The sequence below is a fragment of the Sorex araneus genome, chromosome 5 (genome assembly GCF_027595985.1).
Source record: "Sorex araneus isolate mSorAra2 chromosome 5, mSorAra2.pri, whole genome shotgun sequence".
Taxonomy (NCBI): Eukaryota; Metazoa; Chordata; class Mammalia; order Eulipotyphla; family Soricidae; genus Sorex; species Sorex araneus.
In genome coordinates this window covers 16,896,784-16,922,270 of record NC_073306.1, presented here as the reverse complement: position 1 = coordinate 16,922,270, position 25,487 = coordinate 16,896,784, and the positions used below count along the sequence as shown (strand labels likewise).

General features: G+C 45.8%; 1 protein-coding gene across 3 annotated transcripts in view; it reads left to right on the top strand.

The window, feature by feature from the left end:
* FGGY (FGGY carbohydrate kinase domain containing) overlaps positions 1–25,487 on the top strand; it is a 459,128-nt gene that overhangs the window by 56,357 nt on the left and 377,284 nt on the right. For all 3 annotated transcript variants that reach the window (XM_004607300.2, XM_055140354.1, XM_055140355.1), the window contains one exon: positions 24,939–25,027. In XM_004607300.2, the coding sequence (XP_004607357.2) occupies positions 24,939–25,027 (89 nt within the window). The remainder of the gene's footprint in view (positions 1–24,938; positions 25,028–25,487) is intronic.

The following is a 25,487-nucleotide window of genomic DNA, read 5'->3' as shown; positions in this document are numbered from 1 at the left end:
GTGGGTACAGGGAAGATTCTGTGAAAAGGATACACACACACACACACACACACACACATACACACACACATTGCATGCACACAGGTACATTTTGTTTTCTGAAAAATTAAAGTCCAGTTTTCCTGGGCAAGATGGGGGGGGGGGTCCCAGCCAGGGAGATTGCAGGAGAGAGTGGAGGGGGAGAGCAGCAGGGCCAGGTCTAGCATGGCCTTGGCCATGGCGAGCAACATGAAGGGCATTAGGAAACATTTGACGTCAGATTTTAGGAATGGGTGTGATGTGATTTATTAGACGACTTTAAAAAATTCACCCTGGGGGACAGAGAGATAATATGGCAGTACTGCACTTGCCCGTATGTTGCCAATCCATGATCAGTCTCTGGTATCCCATGTGGTCCCCTGAGTTATGTTTGGAGTCAGCCCTGAGCATAGTGGGGTGTGGCCCAAAGCTGACTGCCACCCTCTGTTAGGGGAGCTAGTTAAATGATATGCCATTAAGAGATTGAGATTGAGATTAACTGTACACACAAAATACAGATAAAGGAACATTTCGCTGCTTGGAACCACTTGCTGCTATAACAGCATAATGCTTTTATTTTTTTTCGTATGACTTCTTTTCACTTTTCATTATGGATTAATCTGTGGTCATAGTTAAGTTTTCTGGGAGTGAGTGTTTTATTGTTTAGCAATATTTAGATTTTTTTTCCTCTCGGACCTCTTTTCCTAAGAAGCAGTGTCCCAGGGGCTGCCTCTGCAGTATTTCCTCTAAGCCCCCGGTCCCACTGTATTTAAGCTTGATGTTGATGAGGAAACCAAGTCCCAAATGACCTAGTTACTTTCCTTAAGCTGCATGCCAGCAAAGTGGCAGGCCAGGATTCTCACCAAGTCCAGCCTGCCTCTACTGTCCCTTCTCAAAGATCCCTTGTTCTTTTACTGGGTTCTAGAGCTACGGACTGGCAGACCTCAGGCTGAATCTGGTCCCCAGATGAGTTTTGTTGGAGTGACCTTATGATTCAAAATTTAATTTTTCCCCCCAGTTTCCAACATCTAAGGACTAAGCAATTTCTTATAAAAATCCAGATTTCTTACTTCACTAGAAAAAAAAATAATAGAAGAACTTGGCACTATTGGGCCCAAATTCCCACATGGGATGGACTGGCCAGAGTGAGGCGGAGGCTGTGTCCTTTGGAAGTGGCCAGGGTCCTTCTTTCCCAGCAGCCCCCACCCAGCCGGCTGCTCCCTCTTCCTTTTCCAGCTCTTCCCCTCTGGGCATTTGGATTGAAACCCAGGCTGTGGGAATTTGTTGGAGGAATCCATCATTACTTTTCCTATAATAAGTGTTTGGAGAAATGGAGAAACTTTCCAGATGGCAAGTTTTGTGGTCAGTGGTTCGAAGTAGACTATTGCCTTGTTCTCTCACACCTCTGGGGCGTTGCCCAGGGTCTACCTTCTGCCTGGTATGTGCATAACCATTTCTTCCTTCCTGTGGGAAACTTACTTTTGGTGCTCATGGTTCCAGGAAGCCTTCAGTAATTCCTTCTTCAAGTGCCGGGGTCTCGTCTGGCATCCTTCCCTGGAGTCTCCCTGGGAATTTATTGCCCCTCATTTATCTCTTCGATCCTAGCAACAGGGCATGAGTAAGCATCTCACTAGCACCTCCCTAGGTTCTGTCATGGAGGGATGCATGAATGGACTTCCTGCATCACATTGCCTGCCAGGTTTAGTTATTTGGTGTGTCTAGGGCACTCATCCTGTTCCAGAGGCTCCCCTAGCCCTCTGGGGATGGATTAATTTTCTTTTCTAGGTGATAGAAAGGGATGTTGAGTGCATTGTTATCCCTTTCCACTCCAGAGTCATCTCCTGACTGCAGTCCCATTACTGGAATCACAACTGGTTTTGTGGGTGCAGCAAAGGCTCCTGGTTGGGGCGGCAGTGCCTCAGGGTGGTGGGTCTTCAGCATCTTTATTTTTTATTTTTTTAAATTTATTTTATTTTATTTTATTTTTATTTTTGGGTCACAACCGGGTGATGCACAGGGGTTTCTCCTGGCTCTGCACTCAGGAATTACGCCTGGCGGTACTCGGGGGACCATATGGGATGCTGGGAATCGAACCCAGGTCGGCCGCATGCAAGGCTAATGCCCTACCCGCTGTGCTATTGCTCCAGCCCCTTAGCATCTTTAGACTCTTGACATGGATCACCCTCTCTGTTGCTCCTGTCATCCCTCCTTGGAGAATCTAAGACATCTACTAAGTCAGAAAATGCCTCTTTGGAATGTTTATAGTGGAGCCCTATTACATTCGGGCCAGGTTTCCCCTGGCCTTTGAACAGTGTGGACAGTTTTGTCAGCTGTGGGCAGGGCATCTGTTGTGCATTTGCTCTCCGGGGTGGTCTGCCCATAAATAGGCCTCTTGAATAAATAGATGATGTGTTGAGGCTATTGCCTGCTTACCCTTACCTGGACAGTGATTTCTTTTCTTATCGTCCTTGAAATTACCGCCAAGACATGCCAGATAGGTACTATATCCTTTCATCGATTATGGACAATGTCATTTTAAAAAGTTGACAAAAAGTATCCCCTGAGACTCAAAAAGAGTCTTCTCCTGATCCTTAGCAGTAGTTAGTGTATGTCAGTTATGATTATAGTCACCTTGTAATTTACACTAGGGCTGATGGTAGATGTTTATGTATTATTTTTAGGTTTATGACATGGTCTGGTACCATAAATACTACTATTTACCGCATGTTACGTGCGTATGCCGCAGACTTCAAACTGATGAGATGATTTGTCCCTCAGATATCAATGTTGCACTTTAGTAAAGGTCCTTTTGGCTCAAATCCCATCACTGTCATTCTTTTTGCTGTACTGTATTCTTCATTTGAGTGGGTAGAGTCTTTGCTTCCTAAGAACACGACCTTCTTTACTTCTGCACTTGACTGTTGTATCTCCAAAGCCAAACACAGGGCTTGGCCTTGAAAACACAGTTATGAGCAAATATTTGCCCAACGAATTCCTGCTCTCCGTTGGAACTGGACTTCTGGCTGCCAGGCTGCCAGCTTCCCTGATCTCCCTGCAGGGGTGGCAGCTACATCTGGGCCTTGGCACTGTGCTAGAGAGGACACAGGGAGATCGTGAGGTCTGACTGCCTTCATGCTTACATGTAGGATTTGGTATAAAACGAAAGCCAGAGGAATTAGAGCGCTAGCTCAGGGGTCAGGAGCACATGCTTTGCATCTCCAAGGCACTGACTTTGATTCCTGGGCTTGTTCGCCCTCCCTCTGGCCCCCACAAGCACACCGGGGGGTAGGGGCTTGTGCATCACTTGTGTATCATAGATGTGACTGCTGTATCACTGGACTCTTCTGCAAAACCCCCAGATCAAACATTGTACCAATTTATTTTTGTCTCTCTGGCGGAAACTGATTGCAGCTATTGGAGGAAAATATCGTGTTAGCATGTACACTAAGGTAAACTGTCACCTTGGGAGTGGGAGCTTTGGTTAGAGAGATGTTGGCTTGGCACAGAAAAGGAGGCAAGACAATGGTCAGTAAAGATGCAGAGTAAGAGATACTTTCGGAAGGGCAACCAAATCTTATTTCTCTGAACCTAGGGATTGGTTTTACTTCCCCCCCCCCTGCCCTGCCAGTTATGCTATTACAAAGATGTATGTATTGAATCAGTGAAAGGAATTTTTGTCTAACGATTGCTAGGTAGGAAGCATGGTGCCAGCCTGGTGATTTGGCTTGCGGTAAAAGGTGGGAGCCACGTGCATCCTTTGTCTCGCAGAACTTCCAGTCTAGGACCAAGGGTAATAACATTCTGGTTAAGACAGTGAGCCTGTTTGATTGCTCTCTATAAGCATAACTGGCATTATAACGTACTAAGTTTCTATTGTGAAGCTTTCGCATTCTCACTTTACTTTCTTAAAACCCTTTGAAATAGGTGCCTCAGAGTCTAGAAGTAGCAGTTGAGGATAGAGGGAGAAAAGCCAATGACCCTGTTTTTGGATGGGACAGGGAACCTGGGCCACATCCAGTGGTGTTCAGGGACTATTCCTGGCTCTGTGCTCAGGGGTCACTCCCGGGGTGCTCAGGGTACTACATGGTGCCAGGGGTTGAGCCAGGTCAGCCTCATGCAAGACGGGTGCCCAACCCATCGTATTATTTTGCTGGCCCCAGATGACCACTTCTTGACTGTCACCTTGGATAGTGCTGGAATTCAAATGTGTGTGTCTGACTTTACAAGTAGATTTTAAAAAGAGTAAAGGCTGACTGGTGGAACTACAGCCTTAAGCAAGCAAGAATGTTTAGTCTACAGATGAGATACCTTGATAGAGAGAGAGCCTTTTTTGTAGTTTAAATTTGAAATTCCAGATAACACATTGCTTGAATTTTAAAATATTTTTATTTGAGACACTGTGGTTTATAATACATGTGCATGCATGTAAGATTCCAACACCACACTTCTCTGAAGGTTTTAAAAAGTTTTAGTTACTTTACTATTTTAAGGTATATATATATATATATATGTATATATATATATATATGGACACCAGGATGAACAGTATATTCAATAAGCATATTCAATGTTGAGACTGAGACTTGAGACTGGGTGAGAGCTCAGGTTCTTCGAGTAACACCAATTCCAGCTCTTCGACTCTCTTTCTCTGCTCCTCACTTTGAAGTTCTTCGAGAGCAGGCCTCTTCCTCTCCTTTGTACACAAGCACCTGAAATCTTCATCATAACCCAAACTGAGTCAACGATAGAACTCCTTCATGGCCTTCTCTGAAGCTAGTGGCCTTGGAAGGATTTCCACAGCCTTGACCTTGCTCCAGGCTTGTCCATCTACAGTTGAACTCTGACCATTCTGCTCGTTGATTGATGATAAGCAGATCGGGAACCCCCTGCCCAGGGGAAAGTCTTTGTCTCTCAAAGTCCTCTCTATATGGGGCAGTGATGGGTTAGGTAACACGGGGGATTCTGACCTCAAGAATGAAAGAAATAATCTCAACTGCAGTCCCGTCAGATGTATGTCCACATCCTCTCAGAAAGCTACTTTGGTCTGGCTCACAACTTTGTCCCTCCGGTGGTCAGTGAGTGTCTCCTCCCTTAACCGTCCAAGGCTGCAGAGTAGTCAGAGGCATTCACTGCCTTCTCAGTCATGAAGGTTTGGCCAGACTCTAGACCATTGTTTTTTTTTTTCTCCCAGTAAAGTTACATTCAGCTTACTGAAACTTTCTCAAGTAAACCAAAGCATGTAATTAGGAAGAAAGACCTTTAACATATGATTCATAATATGATTAATAATGATAGTAGCATATCCCCTAATATTGTCACGATGGTTATGGCTTCTTTCACTGGTATCACCAATGAGCACAAGTGATCAGCCATGGAAGCCCCAGTTCATGGCCTTGCAGTTGGGAACAGCTGGTCTTCGTGACCCATTCTCCTTCAGCCCTGGCATTCTGGGAGCCTGTGATAGATGAGAAGAGCATTGGGACCGGCATGAGACCTCCTGCAGTTGTCTTGGCATGAGGCTGCAGGGCCTGGTTTTGGCCGGGGGTCAGAGACAAGCCCGTGGACCTGAGAAAGGGAGTGAATCACTGTGCAAGTATTTACCCAGCACCTCCCATGTCCTGGGAGGCAGCCACTGGACTGTGGTGAAGGGGTGTTGCATATGGAGTGCAAGTGACCAGGGTTCACCCCTGACTTCCCCTCACTGTTGGCCTTGGTGTCCCCCCATCTAAAGCATTGTGAAGGGCCAAAGTACTGGTGGTTGGATGATAATGTGTGTGAGGGGAAGAGGTGGGACAGTTGATTATTTTAAGATGCTAATTATGGCTGGAGCCATAGCACAGCGGGTAGGGCGCTTGCCTTGCATGTGGCCTACCCGGGTTCGATTCCTCCTCCCTCTCGGAGAGCCCGCAAAGCTACTGAGAGAATCCCGCCAGCATGGCAGAGCCTGGCAAGCTACCCATGGCGTATTCGATATGCCAAAAACAGGAACAAGTCTCACAATGGAAATGTTACTGGTGCCTGCTCGAGCAAATCAATGAGCAACAGGATGACAGTAACAGTGGCAGTAACAGTAATTATGATATCAGAAGGTGAATTAAAAAAAAATTAATGAGGTGTCTGTTCCATAGACCTTTCCTTAGAGACAGTTAAGGGAGCCAAGGGTTAATTCAAATAGGATACACATTGCTTAAGAGCAGAAAATGTTTTCCCCTCCTCTCTTCCTTATTTTTGAACCTTCCTAACAGTCCTTGGGAGCTTATAAAGGAAAGGTGGGTCATTTTTCCTCATTCCCAGTCTGCTGATGTTGGCCTGGCACTTTGATACTTGGGCCTAGAGACATACCTGGTGGTGTTGGGGGTGGTGGTGGCATGTACCAGAGAGTGAGGACTTGTGCCTGCAAGGTATTTGCTCACCCCTCTAAACTATTGATCTGGTCTCTAGATGTTTGTTTTAACCAGGGTATTCTTCCTGTTTGAGCAGGTGGGTCAGGCCAGGAGTGGGTTGTATCAGAGAGCTGGTGAGTGTAAGAGCTGGTTTCAAAGTCAGATTGGACTAACTATGTTTGTGCTCCTACCAGGACTCACACACACCCAGGGCTGGGGGCCAAGTCGGTAAACCTGTCCTGAGGGGCTCAGGTCAGTGCTTCCAGAGTGTCCTTGGACTTGCATGATAAATAGTTTCTAGGGGCTTCTTTTCATTCACTAGCATCCTCAGGATGATGACAGCAGCTGGGAGAATGTGAATGTGTCTTGGAGGTGATCTGAAAACAGTGCGGTGACAGTAGTGCAGCATCCCGTGAGCACTGTGTGAGCACAGCCCTCTCCTCCATAGGCATTGTGGCCAAGTGTGCGGCCCCTGGTCACGGCAACAGCAAGCATCCATGGAGGGAAGGGAGGAGTGGAGCACAGAGCGCTCCCCATTCAGTCCTGCTGATGTTCCTCGAGGAAATGCAATCAGCAGAGACGCATGGAAAGTGTATTTCCTCCCGGGTGCTTCGTTTAATGCAGAGAATCTAGCAGTGAAACATAAAAGAGACCCCGGTCCTCGAGCTGTTCTTGTCCTAGAAGAGAAACAACATGCCCCATGGAAACCTAGGCCCCCCTCTGGAGACGAAATTCATTTAAGGGTGAGGAGGCAGGCAGAGGGGCCATGTGGGTGGGGCCCCTGAAGGAGGGGCTGGAGCTGGGCCAGCTCTTGGGGAGCTGGGAACTCTGCAGAGGCGGGTGGGTGGATGAAGTGATGGATGCAAGAACCCGGGGAGGAGCCGGTCATCAGAGGAAACCAGACATCCCTGGGGCCGTGCTTGCAGTTTGCTGGTGGTGGATGCTGAGGCCAGAGGAGGCAGCTGGGTGAGTCAGGCCGAAAGCACCTTGTGGGCTGCCTGTGTGGGGCCAGTGCCCGAGCTGTGGGGATTCCCTGTGTGCACATCTTGGGGTGAGGCCCGTTTGCCCTTTCCAAGGAGAGCTCCCTTCACATAGCTCCCCTCTTTTGGACTCTGCTTCTGAGGCTCCCAGGCCCCATGGCGTCCTGTAGTTACTGTCGTTGGGCTCCGCGCTTTCCTGTGGCCCAAGGAGAAGAAAGTTCTCCTGACTTTCACCTTCAGGGACCAGACTAGACGGTGCCTCAGAGAGCAGGGCCGTGCATTAGCTCCTCTTGTGCAGGAGGGCGGGGTGCATACCAGACAGGGCCCGGGCTACCTCTCCTTTGGTGGGCGTGTGACTCAGAGGCCCCGGTGAGTCAGCCATGACTTCATCCACCCAGAGGAGAGACGCACAGAGCGAGCGAAGGGCTCTCGCCTCCACCCCGCCGGCTCCACGTTCTGTCTCGCCGGGAGCGTGACCACGGCTCTGTTGTGGTGCTCCACGCGGCTTCATTTCCACCTGCTCCCCCTGACCTTCTCCCTCGTGTGCATCTTATTTATGTCTCCTGTTTGCGCTGTTTTTTTTTTTTCTCTTCTTCTCACCCTTTCTCATTCTTCGCCTTTCCCTTCTGTTTTCTTCTCTTTCCTCCTCTCCTACTTAGCTGTCGTCTTTCTGTTCTTTCTCACTCACCTTCTCTTTTGCCTCCCCTCCCCCACCTTTCTTCCTTCCTTTTCCTCGACTCTTCCGGGACCAGAAATGTCCCTGCAGATGGGTTCTCCAGCACCCTGTCGCCTCCCTTTTAGATTTCCCAGGAACCTTCGTGAAGCTGTCCCAGCAGGACAGGACCTGCTCAGCACTGGGCACTTCCGCCCTCCAGATGGAAGGAGCTTGGATGTCTCATACAGGTCTCGGTTTGCTGTGCTTCACACGCATCTCTCAGGCTGACCTCTCAGGGCTCCTTTTTCATGGCCAGGGACTCGGGAGCTGGTCCAGCTCACACTGCCCTGTGTCCCATCTGCCAGAACCTTTGACTCAACCTACCCGTTTCCAGGCCCTACCTCCTAAGTACGATCTTTCTTCCTCACCTTCCACCTGCTCTCACTGACCAATCAGTGTCTTTCTTTTTATGGCCCTGTGGCCCTCCTTGTTTAAAATCTGGTAGTCTGGGATTGGAATATTTATATGGTACTGCCCAGTGTGTCAGATGTTGACTTTCTTACTTTGCTTAGCTAGGAAGCAACCTGAGTACTGGGACTGGTGTATTACCACACTTTACAGTCTTCCTTCATTCCCACACACCTGACCCACATACCAGTGCTGATGGGCAATTGTTGCTTGATCAATAAGGATTTTATTTGGTAATTATTTTATGTTGAGCAACTATCAAATTAAAAATCTGAAGACGAGATGAATAAATTATAGCCCCTCCCTAAAAGGAGTTCAGAGGCTAGTAGGAAAACAGGTCCCCACATAATTTGAGAAATGTTAAAATTGTGAGAGAAATTGACACATACGGGGGATGTTCCAGGATGGGTCACATTAGCACATTAATGTGTAACCTCGGTGAATTAAATCCTTAAATTCCAGGAATTAAGCCCTACTGTAAATGAATATAATCAGAGTCTTAGATAGCAGGTGATTACCAGTTAGAAATAATTGCAACTAACAAGTAAGAGAGCCAGGGTTTGAACTTGTGTCCCAGTCTCCAAAGTTCTAGATCATTCTTAAGGATGGCAAAGTCTCACAGGAGTGATATTCTAGCCAATAAGAAAGATGTAATACGTACTGTGTGTCAGATGTGTTAAACACATGCATTTTCTCATGTACTTCCTCTACAGCCCTCCAGTACAGGCATTTTACTATCCTCCATAACCATACTAGAACTGGTACCTCGAAGACAAGTGTAGTCATGTGGGATTCCCAAAGCCATGAGGCTACTAAGTGCAGAGCCAGGACGTGCGGCCCCATGATCTGGGTCTGGGGTGGAGGCAGCAGAAAGTACAGAGGCACCTTGAGGTAGAGAAGCATCCGCCACTGCTAAGACTGCCATTCAGTTAGCATGTTTGGAGGGTCAGGGTCTGTGAGGGGCTGATAGGTGAAGGCACAAACCATGGAGTGTTCAGTACCCTCCACAGAAAAACGCAAGGAGTGCTGCGAGGAGAGGAGGGATGTTGTCTGAAAGGAGGAGTGCTCAGGAAGAGTTGATGAAGCTCTGGTCTTCTAGTTAAGTCACAAAAGGATTTCTCAGCTGTGGGTCTCATCTCTGTCCTGGTGGAAGTGACAGTGGGACTCTGTCCCAGTGTTATAAACGAACATGGAAAGGTCTTATGTAGAGGTAAGCCCCACAGAAGTGCCAGCGGCCCACCCACCCGTCCATCCAGTGCAGTTGGATTGAAGGACATTGGAGAAAGAAAGAGGAAGATGCATAGCGATGTAAGCCTGCCTGCATCTGGTTCCAGAATGTCCCCAGAAGTCCCCGATCCCTGGACGCGTGCTCGAATGCCTTTCCTGTCGCAGCCCACTCTCCGTGGTGCTTGGCAACCATTCAGTGGTGCCGCACTGACCCACGAGTCCAAGCCAGGAAGTGAATGGATCCATTTTCCAATTAAAATGAAACTTCTCCAGAGGACCTCCTCACCCCAAGAAGAGAAATTTATCTTCCTGGCAATCTGACTTGGCTAGAAGATGTCCCTGCTCCTAAGGCAGACTGTGAAAAGCCATTAACTTGAATGAGAAAGGAGAAACTAGGACAGTTCTTATTCACAACCTCATTCACTTATCCATTCATTCTTATTTCCATTTCCAAAAACTCTTATTTAGCATGTACATCTCTGCTCATTCATTCCTTTGTTCATTCAGCTAATGTGATTCATCATCTCTATATCCATACGGTGCCAGGTCCTAGGATTAAAGTGATTGAATAAAAGCACTGTCCCTGCCTTTTTGGAGCTTTTAGACCAAGGAAGGAGCCAGATATGTGAATAGATGTATGGGAAGTGCCAAGATAGCAGAGTCACAGAATATTATGAGGACATAGTATGGGAGCATCTGACTTAGCACATTTAGCTTTGGGAATCCAGGAAAGTTTCATGGAGTGGGAAATATTTCAGTTGAGTTCTAAGTGACTGAAAGAGGGAGCGTATTTTAGAGAGTGCACTATAAATTAAGATATAAAGGTGAAAAAGAGGTCAGTGTATGTGGATGATATTTGTGTATTAAGGCAGAATGAGCAGAAACAACATTGGAGAGAAACATGGATCACATATAATATTGTGTTTTATCTTTTATACCATGTTTTATCAATTTTATCTTTAATTGAAGAGATAGTAGGAAACTTTGAAGGACTCATGATCTGCTAGGTTGAAATGTCCCTGTAGTTGGAGACTGTGTATGTTGTTTGATTATTTCCTTAGCTCTGAAGGCAATAACCGATATAAACACAACTAAATTCTTGTTGGGTAAGTTATGAAATTAATGATGTATTTTGGGCTGGAGCAATAGCACAATGGTTGGGCATTTGCCTTTCATGCGGCCGAACCGTGTTGATTCCTCTGCCCCTCTCAGAGAGCCCGGCAAGCTACCAAGAGTATGGAGCCCACACGGCAGAGCCTGGCAAGCTACCCCCGTGAGTATTGGATATGCCAAAAACAGTAACAATAAGTCTCTTAATGAGAGATGTTACTGGTGCCCGCTTGAGCAAATCGATGAGCAACGGGATGACAGTGACAGTGACGGTGATTTTGTACAGTTAAAATATACATTTTTTTTAAAGATTATTGTGTTGAAGGTGGGGAATGAGAATCGAAAGTTAGGGCTTCATCTGTTATGTTTGGAGTGTTTAGTCACTGGTCTGTGGATAGTACCAGTCCGAAGTGTAGAAAGGTTGCAGATAACTGCTTTGGTTTAAACTGCTGGTCCTTGAGTTGGTATGTAGGATAGATGCTGGTCCACAGTATAGAAAGGTTGCAGGGTGCTGTAACAAACCACCTCAAAATTTTGGTGTAACCCAAAAGGAGAGAGAGAGAGTAAAAGGGAATGTGTCAGCCACAGAGGCAGGGGGTGGGAAGGGGTGGGGGTGGCGGGAGGGACACTGGGAACATTGGTGGTGGAGAATGGGCGCTGGTAGAGGGATGGGTATTTGGATATTGTTTGATTGAAACATAATCACAAAAAAATCTGTAACTGTATCTCATGGTGATTCATTGAAATAAAAAAAAATTAAAAAAGAATATTCCAAAAGCAAAAAAAAAATTGGTGTAAGTAATTAACCACTTATTTATATCCAGAATTATTCAGGTTGATGACTTAGGGTATGCACAGATATATTCTCTGGGAATTCTTTCAAGGAGTTTATGGGGGACAGCAAGGCTGATCTAAGCCTTGGGGGTACAATCTTGCACATCTGGCCCTTTGGGTGTGGTGGATCACTACTGCTCCATGTGTCACTTATTCTCCATGGACCCGGCACAGCTGCTCACCTCTCAGCAGAACATCGCATTCCAGGAGGATAAAAACAAGGTCTTCTGGGACTCAAACCAGAGGTTGCATCGTGGCCCTTTTGTTCCGTTTGTTGGTCAGCATAGGTCATAAGGTCATCCTCAACTCAAGTGGTGGAGAAATGGATTCTCCTCTTGATGGGAAGAATTCACCTCTCGATGGAAGAATATAATCCTTTTCCAAGATGAATGAACACAGGGAGAGGACTAGTTGTGGTCCCTGAAGATGAAGAGAGAGAGCTGTCATTGCAGTAATCTAGGTGAGAGTAAGATGGACTACAGTTGGGTTGCTAAAGATGGGAGAGTGAAGGTTAAGGTTTTGTATCAACTTGACCAGGTCACATATTGCCCAGACACTTGATCGAACATTATTCTGAGTGTGTGTCTGACACACTGTGTGTGTGACAGTTTTTCCGGGTGGGATTAATAAACTAAGAATACAGTTGGCAAACTGTTTCAAGCACTTGCACAGGTGGATGGGCCTCATCTGATCCTTTCAGGACCTGAATCGATCAAAGTTAGGAGGAGCTCCTGGCTGGTGGCGAGAACGAGAACACTTCCTTTGTTTTTTATTTTATTTTATTGTTACACAGTTCACAGTTTTTGATTATATGTAATATTTGAACACCAATCTCACCACCATTATACCTTCCTACCACTGTATTTTGGATGCTTCCATCCTGAACCCCAGACCCTGCCCCCAAAGCAGAAATGAAATAATTTATTTTGTATTGATTGTTATGGTCGGAGTGATAGCACAGCGGTAGGGCGTTCACCTTTCATGCGGTCGACCCGGGTCCAATTCCTCCGCCTCTCTCGGAGAGCCCGGCAAGCTACCGAGAGTATCATGCCCACATGGCAGAGCCTGGCAAGCTCGCTTGAGCAAATCGATGAGCAACGGGATGACAGTGACAGTGATGGTGATTGTTATGAATAATCTGCTAAAAATGATTCAGAAACACTTTCTTAAAGTGTGTGAAGATTGTTGTATTTCACCCAGGAGCTATTAAGCCCTTCTGTAAAAGATTAATAACATGTTGTTAAAGGTTGAGCCTTGTGTACTTATATATATATATGTATATATATATATACATATATATATGTATTTATGTATGTATGTATGTATTTCCATTCCTCCATCCCTCTCAGAGAGAATATAATTATTCTTATATTATCTGCCGTGTGGGCGGGGTATTCTCAGTAGCTTGCCAGGCTCTCCGAGAGGAGCAGAGGAATCGGACCCGGGTCGGCCGCGTGAAAGGTGAACGCCCTACCACTGTGCTATCGCTCCAGCCATAACAATCAATACAAAATAAATTATTTTATTTCTGCTTTGGGGGCAGGGTTTGGGGTTCGGGATGGAAATATCCAAAATACAGTGGTGGGAAGGTATAATGGTGATGGGATTGGTGTTCAAATATTACATATATTTAAATATTGTGAACTGTATAAAAATAAAATAAGTCTCACAATGTAGACATTACTGGTGCCCACTCGAGCAAATCGATGAACAGCAGGGCAACAGTGCTACAGTGCGGTGCATATACGTATACATATATATGTAGGTATATATGTATAAATCTATTTCTCCTTAAGATTGGCTGTGTTCTACTTCCACTGTATCACTGTATCACTGTCATCCTGTTGTTCGTTGATTTACTTGAGCCGGCACCAGTAATGTCTCAACAAAAAAGGGCACTTTTTTGTTGCCCTGAGATTTTAGCAGCTTCTCTTTACTCGTCTTTCCCAATAGATTGAAGGCTCTTTCTACTTTATTTTATTTTATTTTATTTATTTATTGTCTTTTGGGGTCACACCCGGCAATGCTCAGGGGTTACTCCTTGCTCTGCACTCAGGAATTATTCCTGGCGGTGCTCAGGGGACCATATGGTATGCTTGGACTCAAACCTGGGTCCGCTGCATGCAAGGCAAACACCCTACCCATGGTACTATCGCTCCAGCTCCAGCTGTGTTCTACTTTAAGCCCCAACAAATGTGGTGTGCTGCTCGTGGTACATCAGTGGTGTAAAGTATGAGGTGTCCAGGATCAGGTGGACTCATGGGCGAGGCTCATCCGAGAATGTGAAGAGCTGCTGTGAGCCTGGTGGTGGTTGAATTCTGGAGGGTTTCGGCCACTGGGTCCAGGTCCATTGGGGGCCGGGGGAGGGAGCATGCCCCCTCTGAATGAAACAGCCTGGCGCGGGGTGTGGAGGCATGGCTATGGCATATGGTTCTGTGCTCTTTTCCAAGAGATTTATTGTTGAGTCTCTGGATCACAGTCATCGATGAGATTATATGGCGCTGGAGATGGCTTGTGGGGGTGACTGTCAAACTTCCAGAAAAAGACAGAGATGGGGGGAGGTCACCCATTCCCCGAAAACATTTTTTTGGTTTTGAAACCTAACCTGGCTGGGCTCAGAGCTTATTCTTTTCTTTTCATTAAAAACAATTTTTTTGTTGTTGTTGTTGAATCACTGTGAGATAGATCCTTACAAAGCTGTTCATGATTGGATTTCAGTCATACAGTGTTCCAACACCCATCCCTCCACCACTGAACATTTCCCAGCACCAGTGTCCCCAGGTTCCCTCCCATCACCCCCCACCACCCCCAAACTCCTCAGCCTGCCTCTATGGCGGGGTTTTCTTCTCTCTCTCTCTGTTACTCTCTCTCTCTCTCTCTCTCTCTCTCTCTCTCTCTCTCTCTGTCTCCTTTTGGGCATCGTGGTTTGCAGTATTGACACTGAATGGTTATCAAGAATATCCCTTTATCTACTTTTAACACTGAGATCTTATCCAGCTTGCTCTACCCAGCTATTGTCATACTGGTCTCAGGGCTTATTCTTGGCTCTCCATTCAGGGATCACACCTGGCGGTTCTTAGGAGACCTTTTTTGGTTCTGGGGACTGAACCCAGGTTGGCTGCATGCATGCACTATATTATTACTCCAGCCCCAGAACCAGTACACTTTTTTGTTCTCCTGTCTTTGGACTGAGACTGAACCCTTCATTCTTCTTGGGCCCTATTAATCTATGGGTTAGAATTTAGATTGTTTCAGTCCTGGTCTTGTGTCTTCCTTCTTAGCACTGTAGCACTGTTGTCCCATTGCTCATTGATTTGCTCAAGTGGGCACCAGTAACGTCTCCATTGTGAGACTTGTTGTTACTGTTTTTGGCATATCGAATATGCCACGGGGAGCTTGCCAGGCTCTGCTGTGTAGCCGGGATACTCTTGGTAGCTTGCTGGGCTCTCCAAGAGGGACAGAGGAATCGAACCCGGGTGGGCCACATACAAGGCAAATGCCCTACCCGCTGTGAAAATTACTTTTATTTTTAAAAAAATGGGAGAAAATTACCTTTCTCCCATTTTTATTTAGGTATAGTGATTTACAATACTGTTAATCATAAAGCTTCAGACTCACAGCGTCATACTCAGGTTCTTTGATGAGAACTCCTGGGTCTCCAGCCTGCCAGTTACAGAGATGAGACTTCTCAGCTCCCTAATTGTGTAATTGTATGACCCTATTCAGTACATTTCTGCAAAGATATGTGCTAATGAGACTGCAGCTATATAAGAGATTTCATATATATTCAAGAAACAAGAGAGAGAATGGAATGATGGAAAGGAGGAAAGAAAGATCAACTTTCAAGTTCTGGAGAACCCTGACGTAGGGGATGAAGTGGTGATACCTATCAGTTACTTGGGAGTTTGAATGAGAAAGATGGTTGAATGTAGGAATGAGTAGAAGAAGATGATTCTAGTCCATCAGATAAACCTACTGCAGCACTGTTGTCCCGTTGTTCATCGGTTTGCTTGAGTGGGCACCAGTAACATCTCCATTGTGAGACTTTTTACTGTTTTTGGCATACTGAATACACCATGGGTAGCTTGCCAGGCTCTGCCATGCGGGCAGGATACTCTCAGTAGCTTTCCAGACTCTCCGAGAGGAATGGAGGAATCGAACCCAGGTCAGCCTTGTGCAAGGCAAACGCCCTACCCGCTGTGCTGTCGTTCCAGCCCAGATAAACCTACAGAAAATCAAAAAAGGAAAATGCTTGAAAGATCTCAGACTCTCCCAGTGGTGCAGTAGGTATCAGGAACACATCTCAGGAGAGAGTTTGGCATTTGAATATTAGTATGGTTTTCAGCTTGTGGTTGGTCTGAACCTTGGGCGTAATTGAGGTCGTCCAAGGAACATGTGAACAGAGAGAAGAGCATTTGGATGAAGCAAGAACGTTGGGGAACATCCACATTTAAAGGGCAACTAAGGAAAAGTTGCTCAAGAAGGAGGTAGAAAAGCCACAGTGAGAAGGACATGTAGAAACCAAGAGAACGAGGTGTTAAGTAGGACCGCATGACCTCTCCTTTGGCCAACTCTACCCTTCTCCGTATCTTGCTTACCCATTCCGAAGCTGATCTTCCCTTTGCATTAGGATTTCCCTCTTCCATTTCCTCAACAAGGAATTGTGTTATCTTTGTCATCCTGTTATCTCTCCTGTTCTCCCGGCACTCTGCATTTTATTATGCTTTAGGGAGTTGAATACTTGAATACATGTTCTTAGGAATCTTTCCACATAGCTCATGTGTACCCTTGGGATTGGCCTTGTTCCTTCCTGGGTTTGCATGTCGTAACCTACAAAGTATATAATTTCTTGCCTTTCCTGCTTAAAGAATTATCCCAATGTGATGAGCTCATACATGTCAAAGTGTTCTGAAAAATATGAAGCTGTGTGGCAGAGTTGGAGTGAAACTCACAACTTAGCAAAATCATTTCATTAAGTCCTCTCAACCTCCCTTGAAAAAACCAGGCCTTGGAGAAATTAATTTGGCACAAGTGTGGTGAGAGAAGGCCCAATCTTAGGTGTGTCAGGCTTCAGAGTTCTTAGACACCCCCCTTACATTTTTCTAATTATTTTTCTATTGCATGTGGTCGTTTCATTTTCGTGCACAGTCAGCTTTGCCAAATTGTATCATTGTGCACATAAATGATAACATTTTTGTGGTTCTAGTGTATATTGTAAATTTTCCGTACAATAATAGGGCTCTGGAGGAGGTGGAGGAGGAGAATACATATCTGTGCATAAATATCTATATATGCACATAATTATACAATGGAATTATTTCACAAGTAATCTTTTTTAAAAAATTTTTTTATTAGAGAATCACTGTGATGTACCAAGTAATCTCTTGTAGTACCATTAAATACTTTTCATTTCTTTCTCTTTTCTTTGTTTCTGTTTTTGGGCCATATCCTGAGGTTCTTAGGGCTTACCCCTTGCTCTGCACTCAGGGATCTCCCCCCGTCAGCCTTTGGGAACCGTATATTGGGGCAGGAACTGAACCCTGGAGCCATTTGAAAGGCAAGCACCTTAGCTGCTGTACTATCTCTCCGGCCCCATTAAACAAATTCTTATCTTGTGGCAAATACTCTCTCTTTTCAGATCAGATTTTATTCATTTCATGTTTCATCGATTTCACGGTGCTTTATTGTTAGGCTTCGACTTAAATCTCTTCTTATGGAGTCTTTTCTAGCCACTCTGACCCCAGGGCCCTTTCCCTTCTTTGAACCCTAGCTATGATCACTCATTAGAGGCAGATATATGGCCACACACAAAATATTATGATACAGTTATGAGGCTGACTCACCAAACCTCGTTATCAGGCTCATTACATTATTGTCATACATCATCTTATTAATTGCCTTTCTCTATGCACACAGCTATCTCCAGCTCTGTAACAATTATCTTTAAAAATGGCCTGACTTTGAAGTTCTCGCTGCTTCCTGAAATATTGGCATTTTCTGTGCCAGGAGTAAATTTGCTCTTGCCCTCCCGAAGCTTGTCCTTCTGGGGTGGATTGAGGTGCAGGAATCTCTCATGAAGCTACAGTGAGGGAGGTCGGGATTCCTAGGGAAGGTGAAGTTTGAGCTGGATTTGAATCAAAGGTGGATGTTTGGTCTTGGGAGAAGATAGGAAAGTTGGTGCAGTTCAAGTTGCCAGCCTCAACAGGGGCACAGAAATAAGAAAGAGGAAGATGCACTCGAGGAGAAAAAAGAAGTCAGGGAAAGGTAGGGGAGGTCAGTACAGAATATTCAGCATCATAATGGCCACGTTGGACCCAGGTTGGTACATGTTCCAAGAGCCAGGCTTCAGAGTGAAGTGGGATGCCCAGCCTTAGGGAACTGTTGAGCCGTTTTCTATCACCACATATAATGGTAGGTGGCATTTACAGGTAGGCGGTGTTTACAGATAATGAATTTGAACCTCCCAGTGTTTCTGCTTGTCTGACTGGAAAACGGCTGCAGCCTTCGATCCTTTTCTCTGGAGATGCGGAATTTGAAACCTTCCACCGTTTCAGTTCATTCTGCAAAGTTTCTGATCGGGAATAATGCCCCCTTTCATGGTTTCAGCACCACTTTCGTTGAATAATGACGCGGGGATGAGATATGTCTTAAGACATGGTTCATTTCCAGGCTCTCCCCAGCTTGTGCCCTAATTTGGAGCGCTGGCCATTGACGGCGGGAGGATAGGGTTTGCTTTTTTATGGGCTGTTGTGCCGGGATAGCCTTGTGTCAGGAAGGTTCACGAGGAATCTTTTACAAGGTAGGGAACAGGGCGCAAGTTTCCCACCCCCCCACCCCGACTTTCTGCAGTTAGATTAAGGGGAGCCTAGGAAGCATCTCTGCGATTCATTATTCAAAAAGTTGGGGCATCCATTTTTAAATTTCTTTTTTTTCTTTTTTATTATTTTTTTATTAGTGAATCACCCTGAGGGTAGTTACAGACTTACACATTTCTGTGCTTGAGTTTCCGTCATACAATGTTCAAGAACCCATCCCTCCACCAGTGCCCCTTCTCCACCACTGATGAACCCAGTATCCCTCCCACCCCCAATCCCATCTCCCACATCCCACACCTAACTGACTGGTGATGAATTTCAACCAAAACAAAACAAGTTTGGAAAAGGAGTTTGATTTCATGCCCATCCACTTAACTACAAAATTCTTGACTTCCTTTTTTCTAACAGCTGCATAGTATTCCATTGTATAGATGTACCAAAGTTTCCTCAACCAGTCATCCGTTTTGGGGCATTCGGGTTTTTTCCAGATTCTGGCTATTGTAAACAGTGCTGCGATGAACATACATGTGCAGATGTTGTTTCGATTGTACTTTTTTGCCTCTCTGGGATATATTCCCAGCAGTGGTATTGCTGGGTCAAATGGGAGCTCAACCTCTAGTTTTCTGAGAATCATCCATACTGTTTTCCAAAAGGGCTGAACTAGCCGGCATTCCCACCAGCAGTGTAGAAGGGTCCCTTTCTCCCCACATCCTCTCCAACAGCGGTTGCTTTTGTTCTTTTGGATGTGTGCCAGTCTCTGTGGTGTGAGGTGGTATCTCATGGTTGTTTTGATCTGCATCTCTCTGATGATTAGTGATGCAGAGCACTTTTTCATGTGCCTTTTGGCCATTCGTATTTCTTCCTTGGTAAAGTTTCTGTTCATTTCTTCGCCCCATTTTTTGATGGGGTTGGATGTTTTCTTTTTGTAGAGTTCAACCAGTGCTTTATATACCATTGATATCAACCCCTTATCTGATGGGTATTGTGTAAATATCCTTTCCCATTCTGTGGATAGTCTTTGTTTTCTGGTCACTGTATATCTTGCGGTGCAGAAGCTTTTTAGTTTAATGTAGTCCCATTTGTTGGTCTCTGTTTTTACTAGATTGCTTAGTTCCGTGTCACGTTTGAAGATACCTTTATCTTCAATATCATGGAGGGTTTCGCCGACCTTGTCTTCAATGTACCTTATGGTTTGTGGTCTAATGTTGAGGTCTTTAATCCATTTTGATCTGACTTTTGTGCATGGTGTCAGGTCAAGGTCTAAACCCATTTTTTTGCATGTGGTTGTCCAGTTGTGCCAGCACCATTTGTTAAAGAGGCTTTCCTTGCTCCACTTCACATCTCTTGCTCCCTTATCAAAGATTAGATGATCATACATTTGGGGTTGTGTGTAGGGATATTCCACCCTGTTCCATTGGTCTACGGCTCTGCAGAGGAGGTTGACTCCATGGCTTCGCGGCTGGCCTCACGTTCCGGGGAAAGGGCAACTCAGAGAAGGGATCACCAACTACATTGTAGTTGAAGGCCATGTGGGGGAAGGGAGTTGCGGGCTGAATGAGGGCTAGAGACTGAGCACAGAGGCCACTCAACACCTTTATTGCAAACCACAACAGCTAATTAGAGAGAGAGAACAGAAGGGAATGCCCTGCCACAGTGGCAGGGTGGGGTGGGGGGGAGATGGGATTGGGGAGGGTGGGAGGGACGCCGGGTTTACGGGTGGTGGAGAATGGGCACTGGTGAAGGGATGGGTTCCCGAACTTTGTATGAGGGAAGTATAAGCACAAAAGTGTATAAATCTGTAACTGTACCCTCACGGTGATTCTCTAATTAAAAATAAATAAATTATAAAAAAAAAAAAAACAAAGTGTCCGGGGATATTGGTGGTGAGGACTGTGCACTGGTGGAGGGATGGGTGTTTGATCATTGTGTGATTGTAACCCAAACATGAAAGCTTGTACCTATCTTATGATGATTCAATAAAATAAAAAAAGTATCCATCAAAAAAAAAAATAAAATAAAATAAACCTGAATGCAAAAAAAAAAAGGAGTTTGATTATTCAAATGTACACCCATTTTTTTTTAATCCAGTTGCTAATCCATAGTTCTATTTTTTTTTTTTTTTTTGCTTTTTGGGTCACACCCGGTGATGCACAGGGGTTACTCCTGGTTCTACACTCAGGAATTACTCCTGGCGGTGCTCAGGGGACCATATGGGATGCTGGGATTCGAACCCGGGTCGGCCGCGTGCAAGGCAAATGCCCCACCCGCTGTGCTATCGCTCCAGCCCCGCTTATCCGTAGTTCTAAGGCTGCTCCAGACATACAGATAAGTAGTGTCGAATCTGTTTCATTTTCTCCAGCGGGTTCCTTAACGTTTAGGAGCTGGCAGAGATCTTGTCGCCCCCCACGGACACCCCAGTGAGAGGGAAAGAATTAGTCTTCTCCCTGCCCCAGGCTGCCAGGGCGGCCGCTGCCTCAAGTCTTGGCCCTGTGGCTGCTACTTCCACTCTACTGGGACCCACAGCACAGCTGCGTGAGCTTTGAGGAGACGCCTCCTCCCAAGACATGCTGTGGTTTATGAAGTAATAGAGGATTTTTTTTTCTTTAAAGTAAACATTTCAGTTCTCTGGCTTCCAAGCCTGGAGGATCACTGAGCTCCAAGGATTGCAACTGGAATGTAGAAGCTCTCTGTGCCATCTCACACACCCCAAATCACCACTGAATTTTTTTTTTCTTTGACAGACTTTTTTTTTTTTCCTCCCTCTCTGATTAGTCGCTTGGTAACTGGAGGAGAGACTTATTCCAGTTTGAGTCTGAATCAGATTCAGAGCAGGAAATGGAATTGAAGTTGGTGCCAAGGAGGGCCTGGCCTGGGGTCTAGTGGAAACATTATTGGTGCAAGAAAGGGGTGATCAGGCACCTGGAAGCGAAGGGAACTGCCCAGAATGGAAAATAGAATAAATCTCTACTGATTTTGAAGCTGTGTACAGTAATGCAATTTTGAAGCATTTGTGTGCGCTGGTTTGGGTTTTTTTTTTTCCCCCTTCTGGGAAGAATGGTGATAACTTAACAAATGATGCTTCCAAAAGGCCAAAGAAAGCCCACAGCTCTGCTCTGCCTGGAATCCGCAGGGTGGAGATTGGCCTCGGGAATGGAAGCAAGGAACACTTTGGCTTCATCCTTCATTCATCACTTTCAGCACCATTAACCCCTAACCATTGGAGTGAGTTGGGCCTTGGTGGGGGCCCTCTTGGAAGCAGGGAGGAGTTTGGGTGCAAAACCAGAGGTTGCAAGAGTAGAGTTAGTTCGGCAGGGTCTAACTGTTGGCCGGGAGGGAAGTATGGAGAGTTTTTTCCCACAGCGCTGGATTAAAAAATCGATTCACAGATATCGTCCTGATGCCTTTGGCTAACTGTGATGACTGAGCACTCCTGAATCATGGGGCCAGCCGAAGTGGACATGACAAGCTCACAGGGAGTATGTCAACTGCTGAAAGTAGGGACCCTCTTGGCTTCTGCTTTTCGTTTTCTGGGGAGGGCAGAGGTGAACTGCACTGCAGGGATGCTCAGGGCCAGCTCCTGGCTCTTTGCTCAGCTGTCACCCCTGGCAGTACTCGGCGGACTGTATGCAATGCTGGGGTTTGAACAAGAGTCAGCTGCATGCCGGGCAGCACCTTCATCCCTGTACTGTCTCCCTGGCCCCACTAGGCAGCTTCCGGAGACATTCCTCTCCTTCTCAGCCAGCAGACTCTGCCTTCTCTCAGGGCTGGCTAACATCCAGATACCACCTTGGGAAAGAGAGCAGAGACGCTATTCTTCCCAGTCCGCATTCGTTCTTAAGAATGCTTGATACTTCTAGTGAGCTGCTGTGCCGGGGTCCCATATAGAGAGCTTGAACTGAGCTGTCTGTCTTGGCCCCATAAAGTCAGCATGGTCTCCAGGAAGAAATGATAGTCTTTGAATAACGTGTGCTTCTTATACCCATAGGGAGCTCCTTTGGCCCAGTTGGGGCTCTGTTATCTGTAGTGCCAGCCTGTGAGGCTGGAGGCTATGAGTTCTCTCTTTTTTTTTTTTTCTTCTTTTTGGGTCACACCCAGCGATGCTCAGGGATTACTCCGGGCTCTGCACTCAGGAATTACTCCTGGCAGTGTGGGGACCATATGGGATGCTGGGAATCGAACCCAAGTCGGCTGCGTGCAGGGCAAATGCTCTACCTGCTGTGCTATCTCTCCAGCCCCTGTGCGCACTCATTCTGCCATGTCTTTAGTGCCCTTACCTTAGATCTAACAGAAGCAGCGGTTGCGCTGTGGAGGAAGACTGAGTCTCGGAGCCTTGGCTGTTGCTGGAGTGGCTTCTCAGTTCCTTCCTGGTACAATCATGGCCTCATGGAGCTCGTAGATGGAGGCTGTCATTTCTCTTTCTCTCTGAGCTTGGGCCACTGAGACCACAACACACATGGATAGATTTGGGGGACCATCTGGATGGCATCCTGGCAGCTCGACTCCCATAGCTTTATTATTACTTTCTTTTTTGCTTTTTGGGTCACACTCGGCGATGCACAGGGGTTACTCCTGGCTCTGCACTCAGGAATTACTCCTGGTGGTGCTCAGGGGACCATATGGAATGCTGGGAATCGAACCACGGTCAGCCACGTGCAAGGCAAATGCCCTACCCGCTCTGCTATGGCTCCAGCCCCGACTCCCATAGTTTTAAATGCCACCATTTTCTGATTGTTTTACTAGACAGTCTACAAAGATATAGACTGCCCTAGGTGTATTCATTCAGCTTTAAGTTTTAATCTTAGATTGATGGACTTTCAGAGAATGGGAGGGCGGGATTTTTTTCTAGATCGCAGTTCTGACTGAAGTACTTTGAAAATTTAAAGATTATCAAATAACTCCTCTAGCAGAGGCTAGGTTTATCATCGTCTCTAACAGATTTGTCTGTTGGTGTTCTGGGAGATTACTGGGCTCTATGTCTGGACTAACGCTTACTGTCTCTGCGGCACCTAGATGTCTGTTCATACAGGACAGGCAGGGAAGCAGGAAATAAGAGGGACTCATAGAATTAGATGGCAGACATACATCGGGCCAGGTGTAGTTCTGTGACACAGCTGATATAATACTCAATATTCCTGTGTCATGCTAAGGAGATAGCACTGTGGATAAGCCCTTTAGGAGCCCTCAAGCACTTCTCTGTGGAAAGAGATTTGAGGTGGAGTTGAATAGCTTGTCCTGTTGTCCAACATCGATGAATTGAGTCCCTGCTCTTAGTCACCTGTTATCAGAATATATCTGATATATTCTGGCATACATATATCTGGAATATATCACTGAAACTTTTGTATTATTGCCCTCAAGTTCTCAAAGATACCCTAGGCTTGGGGTCCCCTCCTGTGTGGGCCACTTCACCACTTTATACTTGATCTCTCCAGCCTCCAGTTCCCTTCATAGACAAAAGCTAAATGACTTCGTTTGGATCGTGGTGTTAAATTCCTGAGTCAAAGATTACCCCTGCTTTCAATCACCTCAGTTAGGTTTCAGGAACATCCCTGGTCTGGTTGTGTATACATCAAGTCTGGGGTCCTGTGGTTTCTACATGGCAGCTATGTGCTCAGTCCTTTGTCAGGGGAGACAAGGAGACAGTCAGTATCATGGTTCATGAAGCTGACAAGGTCCTTGACCTCAAATTTACAATCTAGAAAGAAAAGTGTTTACAGGTAATGGTGGGGCAATGTTCCAGACTGTATGACAAGTAAACTTAAGCTGAGTATGAGATTCCAGATGCCTCCCCAAGGAAGGGTGGATAGAGTTAACCCAAGTGGGCAAAATAGGAGAGGAGGGAGGAAGAAAGGTTGGTGGGTGAGAAGTGACTGTTCCAGGCAGAGGTAAGGAGAAAGCCAAGTGGCAAGAAAAACTCTCTGACACTGGGTGGTGTGGAAGAAATAGGAAGAAACACGCTTTGAAAAAAAAATTAGCATGAACAGTCCAATTATATGCATTCTCCTTCACTTTCCTATTAGGTTGGCTCTGGAACCCATTGGCATGGTAAAATTTGACATGGCAGGTTGTGTTCCATTTAATGGAAGAGTTTCTTTCCAACTTATTGGAGTTCAGCTTTGAATTCCTTTTATGTCTTAAAATCTATATCTCTTTAAGCCCTTCTTCGGGCAGATGGATCACATCCCCGCAAGAATGAGCTTCTTCCCCTCTAGACGGGCACAGATGGATCCTTTCGGGAAGGATCAACAGTTGCCCCTATTTTTTTTTCTTTCCTATATAATACCGCCTTTATATCATTCCCCGACTCCCAGGCCCTGACCAGATGTTTTATTGGGCATTTTTGGCTGTGCTTTTGTTTTGAAAATTTTTGAATATTATTGAAAGAGGAGAGGGGTAGGGAAAAAAAAGCCCTCCCATAATTAATTCTCGTATATATTTAATTTGGCAGAACTTGAGAGAGAGTTGCTGGGATAAGGCGGGACATTTCTTTGATCTCCCAGACTTCTTAACGTGGAAGGCAACAGGTGTCGTGGCACGGTATGTTAATTACAACTTGTATTTTATTTGCGCTCATCCATTCTCGGGTGTCTGTATATATATTGCTTTCTTAACTCGCTTTGACTGGACATACTGTTTGTACATCTGCATGTGATTTGATGTACTCGAAACATCTTGAATCCATCTTGTACTGCCCTGCCTCTGCCCAAACACCATTGTTCCTCGGAGGCCTGGAATGTGGGTATCCAAGGTGAAGACCCTTCATTAACCTTGGACGCAATTGGAAGGAGACGTGAATGGTCCACAGTGAAGTGGGACTGTTTTTCCAAAGGCACTCTTTCCACGGTGAAGAAAAGGAAAATATTTTTCTTTTCTGGACCCAAGAATGAAGGCACGAGATATATTTTCAAGAAGCCAGTTTTAACAGGATGGGTTGCCTCAGGGAGCAGTGCCGCTTTCTGTAGCCGGGGCACTGAAACAGCCCAGAGGGCAGAGGCCT